Raw genomic sequence first — 23423 nt, 5'->3', positions numbered from 1 at the left:
CATCAATGTTTAATCACTGGGCGGGCATCAGCAATTGCTTATTTATGTTCCACCTCCAGCCTTCCCTGCCCCCACCCCTCAACCCCAAGGCCTAAGCCCTCACTGACCTACCCCCTGTGCCTGGCACGTCTGAGCATGGGCACCCAGTAAATATTGGTCCAATTGGTCTTCCTGCCATTAAACTCAGTTCTAGAAATTTTATATCCAATCCCCAAAGCAGAAAAATCCTGACCAGTTCTGGCTTGAGGATGAAGGTCCCTACATTCTAGGCACCTCAACAAATGTCTTCTAAACTTTCCAGTTCCATCAGCTGTAGTTTGGGGCAAGCCATCTCATCTCCATGTGCCTCTGTTTCCTCCTTGTTAAGTGAGAAACTTGGACAAGGTGACCCAAGGAAACTTTTGGCTTCCTAAATCCCAGCTTTCTATTCCCCCCTGGGTGGCAGGTGATCTTTCTAAATAGGCAAACATTTCATAGAGGTATCAAAAAAGGGGAAGAAGGTCAACTCACTACAATGTTCTATGGCCCTAAAGATGCTTTCAGCGTTAGCCTGAAACACACTAATTGTTGATATTGTTAAAATGAGAGGGTACTCATAAAATACTTCCGTGGAAAAAAGACTAGCAACATTCTCACACCCCAGACTGTGGGAGGATCAGTGAGTCCCAATTTTGGTTCCACAACACCCCATGGGGACGTCCATTTTTATCTCAAAGAATGTTTAAAAAATCTGAAAGAAAAACTTCATTCAGATTTAACGGATAGGCTGTATCCAATCTTTAGGAGTTGTCCCCCGGTCAGACAAATGCAAGTCTGGAAAAGTTAGGAGGAGTGGCTGGTGCCCACTTAAGCAGACACAGCATCCTAGTTTAAGGAACAGTTAAAACAGCCAGCACCATGACAGGCAGCAGGCTGAGAAATGCTACACTATCCTCCTCCTCATTATTTTGAGAGGCTAACAACGTGAACCAAATTATACAACATCCTGCGCCCTCGGCTGGGACTCAGCTTCAGTTGAGAAAGAAACAGAAAGATACAGTTCAGCTAGTCAACTCTGGCCAGTAGCCAAGCCGTCTGGAGAGGGGCCCTGCTTAAGTCACATTATTTCCCTTGCTGAAAAGAACCCAAGAGTGGTAAATGCCACTTTGGCAAAGAAGGGCCAGCTTGACTTCACAAAATATTTCATTTGGGGAGATGGCTAAATTAAATATATATGGGGAGATAGCTACATTAAATATATATATATATGGAATAACTAACCAACAGTTTACTAGTCAACTGCAACATTAAAAAGGGCAGAAGTAATGGTAGCCAAAGGACGAGGATGAGAAAAACAAAACTTCCCAGAGATTCTGAAAAAAAAGCCTTAAAATATAACTGAGAAATAACAAACTTTTCTCCTTCTTTTAAAAGAAGGGCTGCAAGAGTTCTTTAAGGCCACAGCTAGTATTTGTCAGTAACTTTCTAAGAAGGAAAAAAAAAAAAATCTACCAGGGAGGTTAAGAGTGAGAATGAGGAATTAATCAATTATATGATGCCTCCATTTAGCAAGTCAGAAAGAAAAGCCGGCAGGGTCTTCTCAGGAGCCCCCAAACACTGGTATTCCAAAATAAGCCAGCCTCGCTCAAGCACTTGTCTAAATAATGGACTCCTGCCCTGACCTTGTAATTTACTTTACAATGCATTTATAATCCCACTCAATATATCTCACTCCTGGGTAAATCTCTTAAACAAGATTAGATGGTAAGATACCAAAATTAGGTTTCAAACATTTGTCTAATGTGGTAGGGGGAAAAAAGGCAGAAAGATTTTGAAAGAAAACGCTGACATTAGTATCACATTATCTGCCTATTTTTGTTTGCCTCCTCTCTTCAAAGGGAAATAAAAAGCTTCATTGAGAACATTTTTATAAATTTTTTGTTGTTGTTGAACAATAACTTGGGTCCCAAATAGGCTGGAAAAAAAACTATCTGGTTCCAACTACATGATCCTCTGTGGCTTCCTCCTTGTCCTCCCTAGATCTCTGGGTGACTATCATACCTATTTAGCCTGACGATCTGAGTTGGGCAAGTAAAAAGATTTGTCTGATAATCCAAGTCCTTAACACGTTCATCACTCCAAATGCCTTAAAATTATATTTTACCTTATAAAACATCGATTGAAATCCAGGACTAGACTCATAATTAGTGGTGCTGGTTTCACATGTGCCATGAATTGTAGTCATTGATAAATGCCAAAATCTGTAGCATACAGCACTACATCAAGGATCTCATTTGTATCCTTTCAAAAAGGCTTAAATGAGAAAAGTCCATTTTATTTTGCTGCCCTGAGCATCCTAAACTTTTTTTCAGAGCCAGTTATGTGATCATGCTACAGTATGTTAACACTGTGATGTTATCCTCCCCTCTCTCTCATACATCAGGTCAGAGAAAATGGCATTTTATCTTATAATGAGCATACAACATACAGTTTTCACTATCGCACTTTAGTATTCCCATCAACTAGATATTCTAGATCATGAGGGCAGCTAGTGTAATCATAATGTCAATGAGAAGGGCTGTTACGATTGAGACTAAAGATTACATGGAGAGAGCTGCTTTGAAACTGGTAATTATTACCAGTCCACTAATAGCAAATGATGCATTACAATTTCACCATATAATCTGTATTTCACTCAGCTCATGCCGGTGTACCATATTATATTACAGTGCTCACAGATTCTAAATTCCTAAACTGCAGTCATCAATAAATGTGTTACTTGCCATAATTTGTGAAATTACTTTGTTCATAACATCTTTGATGATTTAGAAAGACTGGAATTGATTTCCTGCGTGGCAAAATTAGGCCTACATTGATTTATTGATGTGTAAAATATAATAATATTCTTCATTTACTCTGATGAAAATCAACTTCTCAATTTGAGAGCCTCATTGGGCATTTACGGGGATTGTTTTGATTTAGAGCAATAAACTGACACCTGGCCCCTAAGCATAGGAACTTGAGACATCAAAAGGGTTAAAATCAGCTATTAGCCCACCTACTGGCTTTTATTTTATTTCATTTTACTTTAGGGGAAGGAATGACCCCTGTTTCTAGTATGTCACCAATGTGAAAAAGTCATGTGATCTAAGCCTCAAGATTCAGAAGAACAAGGAGGTCTGAGACTGGAGTCCTAGCTCTATTATTCACTAGATTGTAACTCTGGGATAGTCATTTGATTTCTCTGAGTCTTAGAGTTCCTATCTGTAAAATGAGCATAAAAACAGTACCTGTAAGAATTGTTGGGAGGTTCAAATGACAGAAGTATATAAAAGCCCTCTGTAAACTATCAGGTCGAATGTGAATGTGAGTTTTCATTACTACCAGGGGTGATTAATTACTGAGGGTAATGACTAACCACATTACACACCCCGAACGGCTTCCAGAGGAAGGTCCCAGTCCAGGCCTTAACCCAGGCCAAAAGGAGGCTCTAGTTAAAGAGCAGGGGTGACTGGCACACAGCAGGGTGGCCACAGGGAAGTGCTATGAGCTCTGGAAGCCAGGGGCAGCAGGTTAATGCCGCCAAGTGGAATGGGCATCAGGTTTGTTCTAGAGCTTTCTGGACCCCCACAACCCACTTCCACATACCTTGTTCTGGTCACTCCTAAATTGGTCCTGCCAGCAGGGGCACCAGCAAACTATGTACCCTCCCTTTGTGGGAAGGTGGGAGAGGACAGGGGTTCCCTATCAAGCTCAGACTTTCCTACCAGTCAAATCAAACTCCCAGCCCTCAGGAAGACCAGGCTGAAGACCGAGAACTATGTTTCCCTGGCAACAGCCCTTGGCCTCTCAACTCCACCCTCCTCTCAACTGCTCAACTCCCTTCTATCCCTTCCCTCCAAAAGTGGCTCCGTTCCCACAGCCCCATGCAGGCCCCAGATGCCCCCAGCAACAGGAGAGCTCTCCCCACCCAGCCAGCATGCAGGGACTAGAAACCGTGAGCCCAACCTCCTAAACCTTCTGCAATCTGTGACCTAACCCAGGCTTAGGCCCAGCTTGGGGGAAGGGAGCAGATGAGGTGCTTTTAACCCCTGAACCACCCAGCCCTCAGGACCTGAGGGCTTATGAAATTCACACAATAACTCTTTGTTACCTAGGATTACCTAGGAGTTAACAAAAATAAACAACTGGCTTTGAATCTGGTCTCAGGGTGCATGCCCTGCTCTTCAGATACCATTTACAAGATGGGTAAGTGTCATCTCCCTCCCATCTAAAAACAGTCCCCCTTAGAGCCTTAACTCTGGCATCTTGCTCTTTGTTATTCTCTCTCCATGACCTTTTTCCTTTTCTTTTTTTTTTTCTTTCCACAGCAGGTTATTTTTCATTTACTTTCAAATAAAAATTAGATGTCACACTTCTTTTCTTCTTGAACCTGCTTTTTTGTGTTTAGGGTGGAATCACTGCCCACCCCCTAACCTTTTAGCCATGCATGATTCATACCATGTGTTCCTACACAGAGAAGCAAACTGTATTATTTTCTAAAACAGTATATTTCAGAAAACATTTGTATAAATGGACAAATTTAAGTTTCATAAAATGGTCCCTACTATAAACCTCACTTGAACAAGTAAATGGTGGTGGCGGTGGTGGTGGTGGTGGTGGTGGTGATGATGATGATGGTGGTGGTGGTGGTGGTGGTGGTGGTGGTGGTGATGGTGGTGTTGGTGGTGATGGTGGTGGTGGTGTTGGTGGTGGTAGTGATGGTGGTGGTGGTGGTGGTAGTGATGGTGGCGGTAATGGCGGTGGTGGTGATGGTGATGGTGATGGTGGTAGTGATGGTGGTGGTAATGGTGGTGGTGGTGATGGTGGTGATGATGGTGATGGTACTGGTGGTGATGGTACTGGTGGTGATGGTGATGGTGGTGGTGATGGTACTGGTGGTGATGGTACTGGTGGTGATGGTGATGGTGGTGGTGATGGTACTGGTGGTGATGGTGGTGGTGGTGGTGATGGTGGTGGTAATGGTGGTGGTGGTGGTGGTGGTAGTGATGGTGGTGGTGGTGATGGTGGTGATGGTACTGGTGGTGATGGTGGTGGTGGTGGTAGTGATGGTGGTGGTGATGGTGGTGGTTGTGGTGGTGGTGGTGATGGTGGCAGTGGTGGTTGTGGTGGTGGTGATGGTGGTGGTGGTGATGGTGATGGTGATGGTGGTGGTGATGGTGGTGTTGGTGGTGATGGTGGTGATGGTGGTGGTGGTGGTGGTGTTGGTGGTGATGGTGGTGGTGGTGGTGGTGGTAGTGGTGATGGTGGTGGTGGTGATGGTGATGGTGGTGGTGATGGTGGTGGTGATGGTGATGGTGGTGGTGGTGGTGATGGTGGTGGTGGTGATGGTGGTGATGATGGTGGTGGTGGTGGTGGTGGTAGTGGTGGTGATGGTGGTGTTGGTGGTGATGGTGGTGGTAGTGATAATGGTGGTGGTGATGGTACTGGTGATGGTGGTGGTGTTAGTGATGGTGGCGGTAATGGTGGTGGTGGAGATGGTGGTGTTGATGGTGATGGTACTGGTGGTGATGGTGATGGTGATGGTGGTGATGCTACTGGTGGTGGTGGTAGTGATGGTGGTGGTAATGGTGGTGGTGGTGATGGTGGTGGTGGTAGTGATAATGGTGGTGGTGGTGGTAGTGATAATGGTGGTGGTGGTGGTGGTGGTGATGGTGGTGATGGTACTGGTGGTGATGGTGGTGGTGGTAGTGATGGTGGTGGTAATGGTGGTGGTGGTGGTGGTAGTGATGGTGCTGGTGGTGATGGTACTTGTGGTGATGGTGATGGTGATGGTGGTGATGGTGGTGGTGGTGGTAGTGATAATGGTGGTGGTGGTGGTGATGGTGGTGATGGTACTGGTGGTGATGGTGGTGGTAGTGATGGTGGTGGTGATGGTGGTGGTTGTGGTGGTGGTGGTGATGGTGGCAGTGGTGGTTGTGGTGGTGGTGGTGATGGTGGTGGTGGTGGTGGTGATAGTAGAGCCTTCACATTTTAACTACAATGATGTGCATTTTTCTCTAAAACCAGGAGAAAAATTAGTCAAAATTATGTGTGGGCATGAATATACAACATATACTATGTTCAAATACACATGTAAATACATAAGGAATATGCATTGGAATAACCCTGGAATAACCCTAAACTGACTCCTTTTGATTCTGGCCTTGGCTAAAGATGTGTGCCATGGACTATACCCAAAGTCCTAAATGAGACCACAGGAGTGAATGTCCAGTAATAAAATGGGCTCCAGAGGCACAGGCATCTTCAATCACTAGCCACGGAGCAAGACAAGACCCTGGGGAGAAGACCCACAGGGATGAGCTACTATCAGCTCCCAGCCTCCAGTGAGGAAAGAAAAAGGGGAGGGAAGAAGTCCCTCTGGGGCTGAGTGGAGTGGGGAGCGGCTGCCAAGTGAGTAATGGAATAATACATATGACAATCTATTTTGGAAGTAACTCCTTCAGTACTTAAAAAGTAAGGGCAATTTCCAGAAATTCTCATCTCTATACACATGGACATTTGTAGAAGAAATAAGGCTCAACTTACAAATACCCTGCGGTGCATATTCTGCACTCATCCCAGGCGTGGGGATTAGAGCTCCATGTGCAGAACGAGGGGAGGAGAGGCCCCTCCAGTGCAGAAGTTTATCTGTGAAAGAAACCCAAAATCAAGCACTACAGCTACAAACAACGTGCATCATAAACCACAGGATATCACATTTCAATTCCATTAAAATAGATTACAACATCATTACAACAGCCTTGCAGATAGTTAACAGGCCCAAGGCCTGAAACAAAAGAAGAGTGGTGAGTTATTTCCCAGAGTTTCTGTTTTGTTTTCAATTTCGGTCTTTTTGACAAAAGGGAAAGGGTTTGTTTTAGGAAAGGGGAGAGGTGGTCTTTGGTTCATTTGCTTATTTATTTGTTGTTGTTTGATTATTGTCTTGTGGAAAGAAGATGTGTAAACAGCAAGGGGAAAACTGGTAATATTGTGGGTAGCCTGGAAACATGGGGGGATTTTATCTGCAAGGCTGGTTTACATGCATACATTAACTTTACTTTATAGACAAACCCAAGCAAAAAGCAAAATGCTGATAGGAAATGAGTAGATTTGTGAATCGTTTTTTATGGGACAGAGTCCCACTTTGCTTTCTCTGTCCCTCTGCCCCCCTCTTCCCATGCTATATTTATGATAGCGCCTTCAGTGATAGGGGAAACCTGGGCATTTCTGGACTGAGCTGGGCCATACTCTAGAATCCTGTCAACTGGAAACCTTACACAGATGTGGCTTCTCACAATACAAAGCAATGGAAGATAAAGATTAGACTTCTGGGGTCCAAATAACTTTGACCATTAAATGACAAGGAAAGAACCAGCATTCCAATAATGCCAGCACCCAGAAACCCTGACCCATCTTCACCATTTTACTGCACTTTGTTGTACTCTGGTGAAGACAAGTGACTTCTCACACTAATAAAATGAATCTAATAGTCAATGAAACATTTGTAGCACTGAGATTTTTTTGAGAAGAGGAAAATTTGGTTTGTGCAATCTGGGGATTTTATGGTTTATGTGGTAAGTGCCTAGCTTTTCCAAGTCCTCCTCTAGCTAACTAACCATGTAGCTGTCCATCTTGAGACAGACTGGAGGATAGATGGTGCAGGAGACGCTCTGTGTGTTCTAGAGGTTTGGAGTTCATGATGATTGGGGAGGGCGGGAGACAAGAAAAACAGACTTTGATGGTGAACAAACAGTATGTTTTCCATTAGCTTAATATTAAGAGCACTTAGAAGTGTTGTTGTTGTACTCTAGGATAGCAGGTCTCAAGTGTAAAATACATCCTGTTCTCCTTATATAGAGCACACTGCCAAGCACAGCCAAGGCAGTTGGGACAAGATTTCCTTTCGCAAGGAGCCTGGTGGGTAACGATGGTGTGCTGCTGAGAAGGCTCTTACACAGACAGCATAGGTCTGCTGTTACCAGGCCTGCAGAGGGAAGCCCTGGTGGAAGCACCACCTAGTCTGAGAACATCTACAGAGACATTTCATCCTCTCTGACCCAAAACAAAATAAACACCACAAAGTGAACCAACACAAGCAGGAAGACCGGACTTAACAAACAAGTATGTCTACATTTGACTGTTTATGTCAAGTGAATTGAGAGTGTGGTGTAAAATTACTACAGATTTTGTCATGGTATTTTTCAATGAGAAATCTGAGAATCCATCTTTGCACTTGTTTTTGCCTCAGCCGTTCACTAAGTTTGCTGCCAAAACAGACATCCTTTTCTTAGGAAACACAGGCAACCCAGGTATCTCTGTGATCCCAGCATAAAAGCAACAGGTACTTGGATCCTTGTATGGGGAGTATCGAATTTCAAATTCTCTGCCACTTACTCTGGGAAGAGACCCTGAAGTGCTTCAGCAGGCCTCCAGCAAGAAATGGGAGAACTGCTAACCTAATCCATGCCTAGCCCCTCGCATGAATCTCTTGTTGGCAAACTTGTCTACAAACCCATTAGCCCTAAACAAGCTGACGGCAGGACCAGATCTCTACAGTGTCTGGCCGTGTGGCAAAGTGAGGTCTCATCTGAGTATCTGGCAGCATAGTTTGTTTTTGTTTTTGTTTTCTAAGTTGTAAAAAACCCTAGCTATCATCAAGTCTGTCCCTTCATTTTACAGATGGGGAAACTGAGGCCATGAGAAATTAAGTGACTTGCCCATGGCTACACTGATGATTAACCACAATGTGAAGATTAGAATTAATCTCCTGACTCCTGATCCAGTGGTCTTTCCTGGGAATTTGTCTCTTCCCCCCTGCTGCTCCTGCCGTGGTCTTCACTGCCCAACAAGAAGGTCCTGTTTCTACTGATCCATTAAGCAGTACTTAACAGTCTTGGGGGAGGGTCCAGCCCAGCAGCGCTACATGGGGCTTTCGAAAGGTGCCAATGAACTGACTTGGTCTCACAATTGGAAAACAAGGCCTGCTCTGCTGCCTGGGCCTCCTGGCCTCACCTTTGCTGTGTTCACCCTCTACCTCTGCTTCCCCTGCAGAATTAGACAGCTAAAAACATTTCTATCAGCCTAAGAAGCTATTTACTTCAGAAAAAAAGCACACTGTCTTTGTGAGACTCACCCTTGCATTTATCTTCCTTCAGGAAGAGGGTCAAAGCAAAGCCAACTGGGGACCCCAGCTGATTCTGCTGCTTCTTCCACTAAACACATCCATAATATTCTCTTTGGTAAGTAAAATCGACATTCCCACATGAACTGGAAATGCTAAATTGTTAATAGCCTCCCTAGGGCTTAACTTCTTGCTATGATGCCTTCAATTATTTCATCACGGCTTAGGCAAAGTAAAGTATCACAATTAATGCTTCTGAGCGTCAAACTCGAGGAGCAGCTCTGCCTTCCCAGGCCAAGGTGGGGAAAAGGAGCTGCCCCTGGTTGAGGGCCTCTTCTTTTCCCACCTTCGCTTTCATTCTCCCCAGCCAGAGATGGGCTCTGGTTGCTGGCTAGGAAGTGGGTGATCTAGTTATGTCCTCTTTTTTTCTTTGTTAGTGCTCTTAGGCAAGTGATTCTCACAGCGCAGACCCAGGCCCACCCCCGATCAGCATCACCTGGGAGTTTGTTCAAAATGCAAATTCTTGGGCACCACCTCAGACTTACTGAATCAGAAATTGAGGGTGGGGAAGCAGCAGTCTATGTTGAATAAATTCTCCAGGTGATTCTCATGCACACTCAAGCTGAATCAGCACTGCTGTCTTAGGGTAAGGGAAGTATGAACGCTGGAAGCTTTGAAATTCCCTGGGCAGAGACCCATGGGCCATGAGGCTGTTTTCCCTCCTGTCCAGGACCCACCTCCTTTAGGACTGGAACAGTCAAAAACAAATTAAGCTTAGGGAATCCCTAAGGATCCCTCCATTAGGAAATTCAGGTTCCACCCTCCGTCTGTCATTGATAAGGACAGGGAACAGGTCCAGGCTCTCCATCAGGTCCAGGGCCTTCTTAGCATGAGACAACACCCAAACCAGCTTGTGCCAGACAGATTGTGTCCTCACTGCTTCCATAAAAGCCGACATGTCAGAGAACGCAGCTGTGGCAACTGCACGGACACAGCAGGAACTGGACTCTTGTTTCCCTTTCTGGTCTCTCAAATGGGACACATTTCCCTTTTCTGACTCAATCTTTTTTCAAATGTCTTACACTTTTCTGGTGGAAGGTGTTTCAACCTGTTCTATTTCATAAAGGTCTCTCTAGACCCAGTATTTCCACTTGGGGCCTCAGAAATGCCTTACACATTATTAGGTTGCAAAGTTTCCTTATGGCTGAATTTAAAAATAGTGACTCTTATTTTTCAGGTTTCATTAAAAAATATGCAGCAAACTGGGAATGGCTTTGATTTAATGTTATACATTTGGTCACTTTGCATTTCTACATATATTGGGTACCAACTTTTGACAAAGAGCTCTAAGCCCAGTGGGATGTTCCTGGAATTTAAGTCATTAAATCAAGTTTTTTGGTTTCCTCAAGAACATCTCAAAGATTCCTTGACTATTAACATGCTATTTGTTTCTGAAACTAATCACTGGGTGTGTAATACAGCCACATTACTGTCTACTAATCAACAGGTAATACTGCAGATTTCCAAATGTCCCAAAATAGCTAAGCAAAAAGCATCATTCCAACACGTTTAATGACTGCTTTGGGAGCCCAACTTTAACAGGTATTAAAACCACAGGACTCTCCACAGGAGTACATAGATGTGTGCTATTCACTAAAATGTACGTGTGTGTGTGTTTGCAAGCATTTGTGTGTACATATGTGTGTTAGCGTGTGCATGCATATGTTTGTGAGCATGTGCATGTGTGTATATTGTGACTGTGTGCATGTGTGTGTGCTTGTGCATGTGTGTTAGCATGTGCATGCACATATGTGTGTTAGCGTGTTCATGTGTGTGTATATGTGAGTGTGTGCATATGTGTCTGTGTATGTGTGTGAATGTGTGTATATTTCCTAAACATATGTTTTTAGATAATTTCCCTGTTTTTTTTTTTCAGTGAGACAGGCACAAAAGCAGTAGAGCTGTCCCACGTGGAATGGGCTATCTCGTGACACTGTGACCCCCTTTCTTTCACCCTGGGTCTTCAAAAAGAGAATGGATGACACTGTGATGAGGAGGGGTCTCTATATTGGTGACAGGCCAAAATACAGGACTACCTACAGTCCTTTCGCAGTCCATAATCCTCAAGTCCCTCAGCTCTTCCATGTAGCCACCTTCTAGACTACACTTAAAATACATCCTGAACGTTTGTAAAGTACCCTGAAGGAACCCATTCCAGTTCCGAATCCGATTACTAGGTTCAAGCCACACAAATAACAACAGTGCAGCTAGTCTGAGCTAGAGGCTTCTTTACCTAACTGCAAAGTAAATGTCCTTTCTATTCAGCCGCATCTAGCTCTTGACCCTATGTTTACCATAGATACCAGTTCTTCTCACTTAGATTCTCTGACTTATCAGAGTATTATAGAGCAAACATTAGCTATGCCTGTGTCTTGAGTTGTGTCAATCTGTAATGAAAATGTGCCAGCTTTATCATCACTCACAGACTTCTTAATTAACCTTCTGATATTGTCAAAATTGCACTCTCTTTTGTTCTAGAAATGAGCATTTACATGTGCATTTTTTTCCTTCATTGCTTTTTTACTGGCTAAGGTTTTACCAAATCCTGATGTTCTTTAAAAAGTGTATTCTGCAAAAACAAAAGAAAGCAATAATTATAGACACTACAATATAGAATTTCTTCCCTGAAACTCTCTCATGGTCCTTAGATTCCTTGATACTTCACCAGTGACTTTAATAACATCAATCACTCATTTTAAAACTCTTTTTTGATCAATGCTATCCTCTCAGAGCCTTGATTACTCAAACAACAGGTTACTAACTTCACCTTTTAAGAGTTCTCCTCCTAGGCTTTTTCTCAATAAAGGGAGGAAGTAGAGATGACATTTTGCGTGCCCCTTTATCTATAAAAATGCCAGCCACCAATCTGTCAGGCCTAAACAAAATTTTTCTGCAAGCTGTGTCTTTAACATAAGCAAAGCATATAATTCCAAAAAAAAAAAATCTTGCTTTTCTGAAAAGCAACTAAGCCAAAGACATTGTGTTCCATCTTTGTGTTGAAATGCAGATTTCCCACTAAAAGGCAAATCCTTCATTTCAAAAGGTTGAATAGGATGGTACTTAAAAAAAGAATTCCAGCTGGTTAAATTTAGGGTGTTAAAAAAAGTTCACTCCAATAATATTCTTTGGCTCTGGGCCCAAAGTATTTTCACTTGATCGTGAATTAAATAAATTTTTATTACACTTTAAGCTTTTGCCTTAGAATGGTGGAACTTATCTAGGAGACTGAGAGGGCAGCTGCATAAAAAGACAAATTGTCTTAGGACAATTTTTTTTTGTTTGTTTAATCACATACCTCACTATGCAAAATGTGTGTTCCCAGGATAAATTCCATTCATTCATTCTCTCATGCATTCATTCAACCTCTCATGCATTCATTCAACAAATATTTACCGAGTGCCTACAATGCCCAAAGCAATGGGCTAGCCGCTGTGGGCAGTACAAAGAAAACACGGACACAGATTTCTCCCACAGCAGGCTTCATTTAGTAGAAAAGGTAAGGCCTGCACAGAAATTGCTCTGCCCCCATGTAGAAAGTGTGTCATGAGAGAGGTACAGATGAGCTGCTATGGAAATTCAAAAGAAGAGAAATTACTTCCATTTGGAAGGGAGGGAGAGAGGCTTTGGGAAAGAGGAAAACTTATGAGTTAAACCTGGAGAGCCAAGAGAAAGGATATCCTAGATAAAAAGAAAAAGCAGGTAAAGATGCTCAGAGAGAAGCAAAGCCCAAGGTGGGCACAGAGTAAATGGGGCCCAATAGGCGGTTACATTCACATCAAAATATTGCACACTGATTCATCCAGTTGACAGCGGAGGATACGACCATCTAAATAAATCCTCTGAAGATTTCTGTGACATCTTCAGCTTTCACAAGTGCGTATTTTCCAATTTCACATTTTCTGAAAATAAGGGACACAACCATGTGGACTCTTGTGAAACTCCATGAAGGTTCATCTGTTCTGTTTTCCCCCCACCTCAATTGTTTCTTCCCCCAATGAATGTGGGTGGCCCGCTAAGGCAAAATTTACTATGTTTTATTCCTCTGAGTCAGACAAACAAGTGTTGATAGCCATGTTCTTCCTTGCAATACTGCCTCCCTGGCTTAAATAATCTATTTCAGATGTCTCATTGCCAGTTTAAGATGGGCTTGTACTTGCTGACACATTTTCAACAAATGACTGTGCAAGAAACATTGAGATTTTCCTACAGTACTTTGTCTCTTCAATCATCAACTTGACCATCCCTCCAAATTTCCCCTCTTTCTTCTTTTCAAAGCCATGGGGAGGATAGAGGTGCCCTTACTCCTGCTCTGAGTCCTCAGCTGAGGATCTTGTTTGTGTGTAGTGGGGGCAGGGGGAGGGGTGTAGCCTTGCCTCTATCCGAGGTATTTATCAGGTTCTTTGGGAGCTACTTTCAGAGATGCCCTTGCTCTATGTATTCCCACTGCCACCACTCCCCGGATTCTTTTCTTCCTTTAGGAAGCAGGGACTTGTTCCTCTGGAGAGACTGCTAGAGGAAAGTCAGGAACCTAAGTTCTGCAACCCCAACTCTGCCACTCACCAGCTGTTTCGTGACTTTGAATAAATCCTTTCTTTCTGGCCCTAAGTGTTTCCATCTTTAAAAGGAGAAGACTGGATTAGATGGGGTGGCTTCTCTCTCCTGCCTCCCATGCCAGTCCAGGCCTCCTTTGGACCAACCAAGAGACCTACTATAGGCTGTGCTAGAAGCTGGCCAGGATACACCTGTTCCCCTCATGACCTTGACCTGAATGAGGAGGGCCTTATAGGAGAGTTCAGGGCTGGGCTCGGTCCCCAGGCTAATCCTTAGGCTTAGAGAGTGAGCCTGATGATGGATTTCAACCTCCTGGGACACAGTCTTGCAAAGTTTACCTGTCTGAGCTTCAAGGAGGAAACCTAGGTGCGTCCTGAGCCAATGAGACTGAAGGTCAGAGAACCAGGAAGAAGCTTCCCCAAACCCAGGCTAAATGTCAAGGGAAAAGGTCTCAGTGGCTCATGCCAGAAGTCCAGTAGCAAAGCTCGGCCTCATGCCAGAGCCTGGCACCCATTGCTCACAAAGGCACACACAGGACTCTAAGAAAAGGGAGTCCTCTCCCCAGCCACCACAAACCAGGACAGCAAAGCCCAGCACCCTGTGGTCCTTGACCTCCCACCACACCCCATCAGCATGGAGGGTTCTTGGAAAGCCATGTGTAAAATGAATTTCTGTAAAATAAATCATATTTGCTAACCAACATAATTTCAGAGATGTTTCGTCACCCTTCCAGGCTCACTGAAAATTGGCAGGGCTTCTAACATTTTACCTTTTAAGTGTGTCTTCCTTCCCCCAACCCCCAATATCCTCTCTGTCAAGTAGTTAATGATCTGTAAACAAACACTTTAAATTCAGTGGGGGAGCTCACTATTTAAAGAAACCCTGTGGTGAAACCTTTTGAAAAGTTAACAATCTTTCTGTAATGTGAAAAATCACTCTCTAATTTATCAGTTTCCATTAATGAGATTTTTGTGTGTATTGGGCCTTCTGAAAGTGGGGCTCAACTGCAATCCATGCCTTTGTAGTTAGAAGGGATGATAAAAGACACTGCCCTGAACATATTTCTGTCACCTGAATTGTCCAGCTTCACACAAACGTATCACAAACACCCCGATGCCTCCCTGCCCCACTCGAGAAATGAAGAAAAGGATGGGAAATCATCATTTGGACACCTGGAAAGCCTTGCAAACCACACTTGCGTTTCTCCCAGGTTAAGTATTAGATACCTGAGGAAGGTGAAATACGCATTTTCAACTGAGCGTTCAGGAAGAGGCATGGGGCTGTGAAGATGGATGCGATGAAAATGATCATTTGCAAACGTTTGATTCTGATAACACCTGCCAGGGCAGAGAAGGGCTTGTCTATCAAAGCCAGCAGAACACACAACTCCCAAATTACTCTGAAGACCACCCCAAGCCTTTTTATCTGCATCAACTCACAACAAATGTGCTTTATGCCTCTATATTATCATTTCGATCGGTCTTGAGAAAATACTAGAATAAGCTAAAGAAAACCAAACATGGGTGGAGGGGCAAGGGGAGGGATAGCATTAGGAGAAATACCTAATGTAGATGACGGGTTGATAGGTGCAGCAAACCACCATGGTACATGTATACTTATGTAACAAACCTGCACATTCTGCACATGTATCCCAGAACTTAGAGTAAAAGAAAGAAAGAAAGAAAGAACCAAACATGGTGTTTCCAAGAGACTCCTGATGTTTTGTTTGTGGGCACTGTGGAAACAGGGGCAGTGGTGCTGTGAGAGACAAGGGAGTGGGGAGCCATGGTCAGCAAGTGTGGGCAGCCCCAGCGACACTGCAGCCCGGCCAGGTGGAGGGCTTTCCTGACTTATCATCCAAGACTGGTCTGTGCACGGAGAAGGGGCCAGAAGAACGGGCAGCCCCAGGAAGGCTCTGTCAGGCCTCCCCCAAGGCCAACAAGCCCAGAGGAGGGCAAGGCCTCCAACTCTAGCCCTTCTTAAGGAAGCACATCTGTCCTGGCCTTTATGGAAAGCTTTTTTTTTTTTTTTTTAATTGAGACATGGTCTCACTCTGTTGCCCAGGCTGGAGTGCAGTGGTGCAATCTTGGCTCACTGCAACCTCTGCCTCCCGAGTTCAAGCAGTCCTCCTGCCTCAGCTCTCAAGTAGCTAGGACCACAGGCATGCGCCACCACCACACCTGGCTAATTTTTGTATTTTTTGTAGAGATGGGATCTCACCATGTTGCCCAGGCTGGGTGGAAAGTGTTATGTTCTTCCCAGAGTACTCTCCTCACATCCTGCCCCCACAGTCGCCCTGTGGAATGAGGGAAGGTATTAGCCTCACCTCCCAGTGAGGAACTCGAAGATCTCAGAAGTGTCCTGCTGTGGACAGGGAGGACAGGGCTGGGCTTCAGGACCCTGCCCACCTTCTGACAAACTCCTCCCACTGCCACCTCAGGGCCGCGGCAGAAACGTGTCGTCTGGACACTGGTCATACAGCCCCTTTCAGGCAATCTCCTCACTTGCCTTTCTGGCACTATTGAGTGAGTGGTGTGTGGACTTCAGGGGAAGCGTGGAAGGCACTTCACAGGCCTAATACTCTGTGACAGTCTTGGCCAAGAGATTCTGAGAACCAGAACTGGCCATTCTCCAGAATTAAAACCTATTATGTCCTATGGTTAACACAGAGCTGCTCAGAAATTATGAGAACTAATTTAAGGCTTCAAAGCTCTACCAAAAAAAAAAATGGTCTAGCAGGTCAGGCTCTAACATTTCTTCAGGAATAAAACTAGGCTGCCCTCTCGCCTGAGGTGAGGCTGAATGAAGGAGCGCTCTGGTGCTGCGAGGCCAGGCCTCCTCCCATGACGGCAAGTCCTTCTTTCAGAAAACAGGCCTCTGCCCGGGGCATGCTGCAGCTGCTTCTCTGCAGTGCCTCAGCACCTTCCCGCCTCCCAGGCACACAGCAGCCCAGCCTCAGTCCTCATCTCTCTGGCAAAGTCCCACAGAACAAAACACAGGCCTTGGCTTTGACGTGCTTTGTTTTTTTTGTTTTTTTGTTTTTTTCCCCTCCTCCCTGGCTTTTTACCCAATTTCCTAATCCTTCATTTATACCACTGACCAATCTGGAGAGAGTTCCCTGAGCAAATCGGAGATGCCGGCAGATACAACCTGCCATCATTGGAGCAGCCTCAGTCCAGCCATGGGGTGGGGCACTGCCGTCTGTTCTTGGGTCTACTAATTCTGCTGATTCCATATGAGTAACATCCAATGTTCCCAGACACCTCCAAGCTCCTCCAACCAACAGCACAACATCTTCAACTCCTTTCTACCCACCTAGCAGGTCCACGTGGGGACTTAGCCTATGGACACCTGGCCTCTGCGGGCACAGGGGCCACACACCACGGTGGGACCCGGAGACCATTTTTTGTTTTGAGTCTAAGACTGCTTGGAAAATGAGGTCTCTCAGGTCTAGCATTTCCACGCAGTCCCAACCATGAGGCTTACCAGAGGCCACCAATGTCAAGCTTTCTCAGGTCTACTAGGAACAGGAAAGAATAACTCTCCCTTAACAAGCCCCTCAGGCTGAAATCCTTTTGCTTCCAGGGCCTCAACCTTCTACTGCTGGGTAGAAAGCCCCCTCTGTCACCGGCCCACAGATCTCAGCCGCCATCACACTCAAACCCTGTCAGGCGGTGGAGAGTGTGGACGGCAGGCTGACACGGTTTCAAAGAGGCCGACCAGGCAAGAACCGTCCTGTACTCCTGCCCCAGCTCTAATGCAATAAAATGTCTTTTATCAATGTAATTCAAGGCAAAGAGTCAAGGGTCTGTCACCATTTTAAAGAGGCTTATTACATGGCCACAAAAATTTGCCTCAGGCTCAAACCTGGCATGTAAGGTATCAGCGTGGGACAGGTTCTTTTGATTTTATTTTATTTTCTTACAAAATCTGAAAATGAAACGCTTCTGTCCCTCCCTTCCACCAACCGTTTTTTGATTTATGGGGAGGAGGAAAGAAATCTGAAGTTGACAGGTTGGGACAACTCCACTCAGCTTTCTCACTCAAAAGCTGCTTTTGTTAAATCATACTTTGCATTTATGGCCTGCGGCTCTTGGCTGACTTTGGCGGCTCCTCCGGTGTGGAGCAAGCTGTGGACTTCCCCGGGAGGAGGCCCCACTGAGATGACTGCCCCACTCTGCACCAAGGACAGCGAGGAGGGGGGAAGGTGGGGGTGGAGGAGCTGGAGGCCAGGGGGCTGGGGACATGAAGGCACTGGCTAGATAACACACAGGCCTGTAAAGGATATGTCTCTCTTCTGAACCTGGCTCTCCACTCCATTTCTCCTGGATCCAAGTCTCCCTGTAATCAGCATGTATCTACCACTGGTTCTCCAACTAAAAGTTCAAGGCTTCTAAGAACCAAGACTCAGTGGTCTACCTCTGACTGCCCAGCACCATGCTGGGCAAAGAAGAGCCCCTCAATAAATAATTAGGATTCAAGCGCTGTGCAGTGAACTTTTCTTCCTGTTGGAGAGCCATTCTAAATGACCTGGCTGGAAGGACCAGGCCATGGAGCCAGCAGTGACCAGGGGAAACCTTCCCTAGTAAATGATTCACTAACCAAGGAGCCTCTGGGTCAGCCTTGACCCAGGAGAGGATTACAGCCCCTTGAAAGTGGCTGCTGGTCCATCGCTTCACTGTACTATTTTGGCAATCTGTAATAGTGTATTTACTCAATGGTTGTTATGGACAATCAGGTTAATCATTCACTTTCCAAATGCTGTGTAATTACACAGTTAAAACAGCTACAATGGATGTCAAATTTCCTTAAGTCTTCTGATGAATTGGTCTCAATTACTAGTCTGGGTCCCTTTCTTCCTTCCTCTCTCAATTTGTTTTAGCAATCCTCCACATTTTCCTCTATTCTAATCCCCTATCTGCACCCCCATCTCTGTCCCAAGAGAAAGAACTGTGTGAAGTACCTCCGCTTGAATAATCCTATTTTTGAACTCATAGTTCTAAATAGTTTTTGCTCCACTAAAAGGGCTTAAAAATAAGGCTAGGAAGCTAGACCTGGGAGGGGCATTACAGGCTGGCTGGAAGCCCCCAGCTGCCTCCCTGCCTCAGATGCAGGGAGAACACCTGCAGCCACCCACACCTTGTCACCCAAGTTGCACTAGATCCTGGTACAGCCCAGTGGTGGCCGCAGCTCAAGGAAGAAAGAAGGCAAAGCCCTGCTGTGCTCAAGGAGATTGAGGCTTCCCAGCCCCAAAACTGGGAAGGGCCCTGGAATGGGATATCCCCTCCCCTCCCAGCACCCCATTCCCAAACCTAGCCACCCATCTCTGCTTGGGACATGCTGGAAGGCAAGAAGAGAGAAACAAGTAACTCCTTGAAAACAAAAATGAAGCAGGGATCCTAGGAAAAGCAAAAACATTCAGAACCCAGGGCCTTCTCTCTGTCTCCCACGACCTACACCAGGCCCTTCGCACCTCTGCTTTGCGGCTTTAACGCACTACACCCCACCCACCGCAAGCACATACACATGCTCTCAAGAGTCAGAGGGTCACCCAGGGCTAGAACTTAAGCCACCCAGCCCACAAGCTGGCAGGTGAAGGAGGACAGGGATCAAGGTGACAGTGCTGTCCACGCTGGCCCCTGGCTAAGAGCAACTGCAGCAGAAACAGTGTTTCTTCTCCATTTCCATGGCTCGTGAATTTTTTTGTCTTGTTTTTCTTGATGCTCCACCCCCTACATCTTTCTTTTCCCCACATGCTCCAGCACATACAACTCAGGGCTCCAGTGTTTTAAGGGCATTTTTTTTTCCACAAGTGAGATTAATTTTCTAACAGAACCCTAGTACATTCTGTGTGATGGTGGGAGAGCCTTTTGACCATCACAGTGTCCTGGAATGAGCTCAGCATGCTCTCTGGGAAGTGAATTGGGAAAGTGAATGGGGAAAAGCCTCAACACACAGACAGCCCCATGGAAAATTCTCCAGATCAGGAAACCCACCTAGGTATAGAGACCTTCTCTGGAACCTCTGGTCTGTTCTAGTCCTGCTGTCAAAAGAAAGGGGTTGGACTGATGTTTCCCAGTGGAGGGCTTGTTTGTCATTTTTGGACCTAACATCCAGTTCATCAAGGTCACTTCTGACTCCCAGGAAGAGAGGCAGACCTGTTAAGGGGCGGGTGGTTTGATCCACTTAGGACATTTTGGACATTTTGCATCTCTCATGATTCTATCTTGAGAGTTTAGTTTGGTTGGAGTTTAGTTTTTGAGTTTTTTGTTCGGGTTGTGGTTTCTCTTCCTCCATTAAAAAAAAAAATTGGAGCTGTATTTCTGTTTCCTGTTCACGGAGCGGACAGAAGGAGGGTGTGCAGTGGAGGAGGTGTGTGGGGAGGAGGCTGATACATGGAGCAGAGCCGAGAATATCCGGAACTGGAGAAAAGTGAGAAATGGAGCTTTTTTCTTGGCTTCCAAACAGTTGTAATTTCCACTGCCACTGCTTAGTTCCTGGGCACCAGGCATACAGAGTGGGAAAGGGGCATGTGACAACTTTGCCACAAATCAGGATTTGGCATTTAAATCCACAGGAAGCAAGAAGAATAGAGGGACTGCTTATTTATAGATTTGCAGATGAATGAGATAACCAAAATGCACTTCTCGCGTATGTGAAGGAGCAATTCCATTTTCAGACTTGGAAAGTTCTCCATAATTAAGTATCACCCAACCCTGAAAGCACACTGCATCCCAAGGTTAAGATCAGCTTCCTGAAAACAGGGCAGAAGAATGCTGCTTCAGTGGTAGCTCAAAAATTCTATTTTGAAGGACAGGTTAGTACCACACTACATTTAACTGGATTCAGTTCATGTGATTATACAGTGCCTTGCTTTCTAGAATATGTAATCATCTCTTTCTGATGACATTTTAAATATCCAACTAGACAAATAATTGCAGCAATAATTGATAGCAGAGTCAAGCTGGAAGATCATTGATTGGCAGAGTCCCCACTGAAACAAATCTTTCTTTCAAACATTACAGAAATGATGATGTTTAAGTCTAACTTTTGCTGATAAATGCTCAAAATCTGATTTACTGATAAAGGCACTGCAAGAAAACCTGCACTTCAGCCCATGATTACTTTGCGAGATGTTTGAGAAGAATCAGGCAGTGTGATTTATATTATTTCCCATGAATAATTGCAAGGATAGTGTGGGTAGTTGGAGGAGAATCAACACAGGCGAGAGAAGTGTTGCTCCTTAATGCTACACTTCCTGAACAATGCTAGCCAACAATCAGGGTTTACAGCCGTTTTCCCCTCTAATATATATCCCGTGGTAGAGAAATGGTCTTGACAAGGGGAAGACCAGGAAAAGAAGACACACAAATAATCAGCTCCATTCAGGCCTTTGAAATGTGGTTTAAATCGATGCCTCAAACTGGGACTCAAATTCCCCTGCCCAGTGCAAAGATCCCTGGCCAAGGTCAGAAGACTTGAGACCAGGCAAGTCCCAAATGATCTCAGGCAAGTCCCCAGGTATAGCTGCAGTCCCTTTAGCCCCAGTCTGTTTCTCTGTCCAAGGCAGAACCCAAATCAACTGCTGTCTATGTCATGTGTTTTGATTGTAATATTTAAGTTAGGGCACTGTGTTCAACAACTCAGACCCTGTGGAATGCTGCAATTGTCAGAAATAACTCAAGAGAGGATGCTCGTCTCCAGGAAACATCAAATGAATGAGCTGGCATATTAGCAGACGTGGATTACAGTAAGGAAAATCTAAAACAGAAGATGTATCTGGATGCTTCAGCAGACAACAAAGGAAGAATTTGGGGACTGGGTCTAAGCACTCGCCCAAAGCACTAGAAGGAGGATTTCTTTTTATTTTTCTTTCCTATTTTTGTTCTTCTGGTTGTTCTTTCTTTCTTCCTTTTCTCCCTTTTTTTCTTTCCTTCTTTTTCTTTCTTGGTTGCTTTTTTTTCCCCCTTTGAAACTGAACCATTATAAATGAGTTGGTCTCATAGCTTCTGTTAAAAATCAGAAGCTTGTTAGATGTAATGATTATCTGCATTGTGACACTTACCGCGTATGAGGGGTCTTGTCGAACAGCTTTACTCTAATTTAGAGCTCCTCTGTTAATTAGAAAGCCCTCAGATTTTCTGCAAATGCAGGTCACTATCGACAGCTCATGCTTTTGATGCTTCGTCTGTGACAGTTGTTGGGTTGCCCTTCTAGGAGCTGGCAGGGTTGTCCAGACTCTGACAGTGTCAGAAAATGCAGTCACCACGGCTGCTTCACAGGAAGTTACACGCAAGGTCCGCACACAGTCAGTTTCCCTGTAGCCCAGAAGCCTGATGAAATCTGCACTCACATTCAGCTGAAAATAGCTCGAATTCCAACCCTCTCTCCCCCTGCCTCCTCTCTTCCCCTTTTCCTCCTTTCTACTTCCTTGCCTCTCTTTCTCCAACCTCTGTTTCCAGCATCTTCTTTCTCATCTTCTCTCTCTTTAGTCCTCAACAACTGGGGTCCTCTGCTGTCAAAAACAGCCACATTCACCAGAAAGGGAAGTAGGTTTTACAGATAAACCGGGTTGCTTTTCACTGAAACAGCAGTGATTGTGGAACAGAAACTCTCCCCTCCCTGCCTTTTAAATAATATTTCCTATTTTTTTGCACCGGTCAGCAGCCGCACCTGGTGAGGCTGAGGTCAAGGCTGTACTTCCAACATGGCTCACATGTTTTTTCTTAAGAGAAGGGGGAATTTGGAGGGGGGCAAAAAAAGAAGGAGAAAGAGAGGAAAGGTTAACCACTCGAGAAAAAATGCACATGGGCTGAGGTTTCCTGCCCTTATCACCATTCCAGTATAAAACCTCAAATTATGGGAATTCTCACTTAGGAACACCTCATTATGGAACATATGTGCTGGGGGGTCTGGGGAGATGGGAGAAGGGGTGTGTGTTCATGACCATGTGTGTAAACTTGTGTGCTCCAAATTTTATCAAGTTCAAGCCAAAAAGAAATCCTCTGTGGCACTTGTTTAGGACTTAAAAAAAAAAAAAAAACCAACGAACCAAACAAACAAAAAACAGTATTTAAATCAAAATAGGAAATATAAAAACGATTTGTACACCCTCACCACCACCACCAAGGCATAGCCTTGGAAGAAAAAGGCATCCCTTGCAGCCACAATTTCGCAAGTTGACCTTTTAACCAGGCCAGTGCCTAATTTCCTAAACAGGCCCCTTCTTCCTTGAGGTCCCTGCAAACAAATGCAGTCATCCAGAGTGTAATGGAAGTCTGGCCTTGGAGTTACTGGCTTATGAAATGCAATGGGATGAGGTGGGGTGAGAGGCCATAGCCCAGACTGAACGGCACAGTGACCAGGCAGGGTGGAGCAAGGCCACTCCAGCAAGAATGCCAAGGATAGCAGCAGCAGCTGCTGCCGCCGCAGTGGGTTATTAGCCCCAGCAGGGCCCATGCCTCTACGGCCATGTTGCTGTCATCTTCGTTCTTGGCTAGCAGACGCTAGTCCCAGGAATGTCCTCCATGCCTTTAAGCTAACTGCAAAAACAGAACGGTGTGAGCCAGGGCAGACCCCATACTCTTTTAGATTCTACCTATAAGGGAAAAATAAACCTAGACCTGGAAAATAATGTGTAAAGTGGCAAAAGCCAATCAACTCATTTAAA

The 23423-nt window shown here is 45.0% G+C and overlaps 2 protein-coding genes across 15 annotated transcripts in view; one reads left to right on the top strand and one right to left on the bottom strand.

The window, feature by feature from the left end:
* The window catches only part of BCL11A (BCL11 transcription factor A), a 104053-nt gene that overhangs the window by 10294 nt on the left and 70336 nt on the right, over positions 1–23423 (bottom strand). For all 14 annotated transcript variants that reach the window (XM_034953199.3, XM_057301303.2, XM_008956278.4 and 11 more), the window contains one exon: positions 6568–6669. In XM_034953199.3, the coding sequence (XP_034809090.1) occupies positions 6568–6669 (102 nt within the window). The remainder of the gene's footprint in view (positions 1–6567; positions 6670–23423) is intronic.
* LOC134728617 (uncharacterized) lies at positions 127–7462 on the top strand. Its single transcript, XM_063594602.1, has 2 exons — positions 127–4949; positions 5278–7462. The coding sequence occupies exon 2, from the start codon at positions 5283–5285 to the stop codon at positions 6165–6167; it is 885 nt and encodes a 294-aa protein (XP_063450672.1). The 5' UTR covers positions 127–4949; positions 5278–5282; the 3' UTR covers positions 6168–7462.

This window comes from Pan paniscus, chromosome 12 (assembly GCF_029289425.2).
Source record: "Pan paniscus chromosome 12, NHGRI_mPanPan1-v2.0_pri, whole genome shotgun sequence".
NCBI classification, from domain to species: domain Eukaryota; kingdom Metazoa; phylum Chordata; class Mammalia; order Primates; family Hominidae; genus Pan; species Pan paniscus.
This window is presented reverse-complemented; position numbering and strand designations above follow the sequence as displayed.

Bases quoted from the DNA above. Each gene is read 5' to 3' on its own strand.
- LOC134728617 (XM_063594602.1), top strand. From the start codon at position 5,283: ATGGTGGTGGTGGTGATGGTGATGGTGGTGGTGATGGTGGTGGTGATG.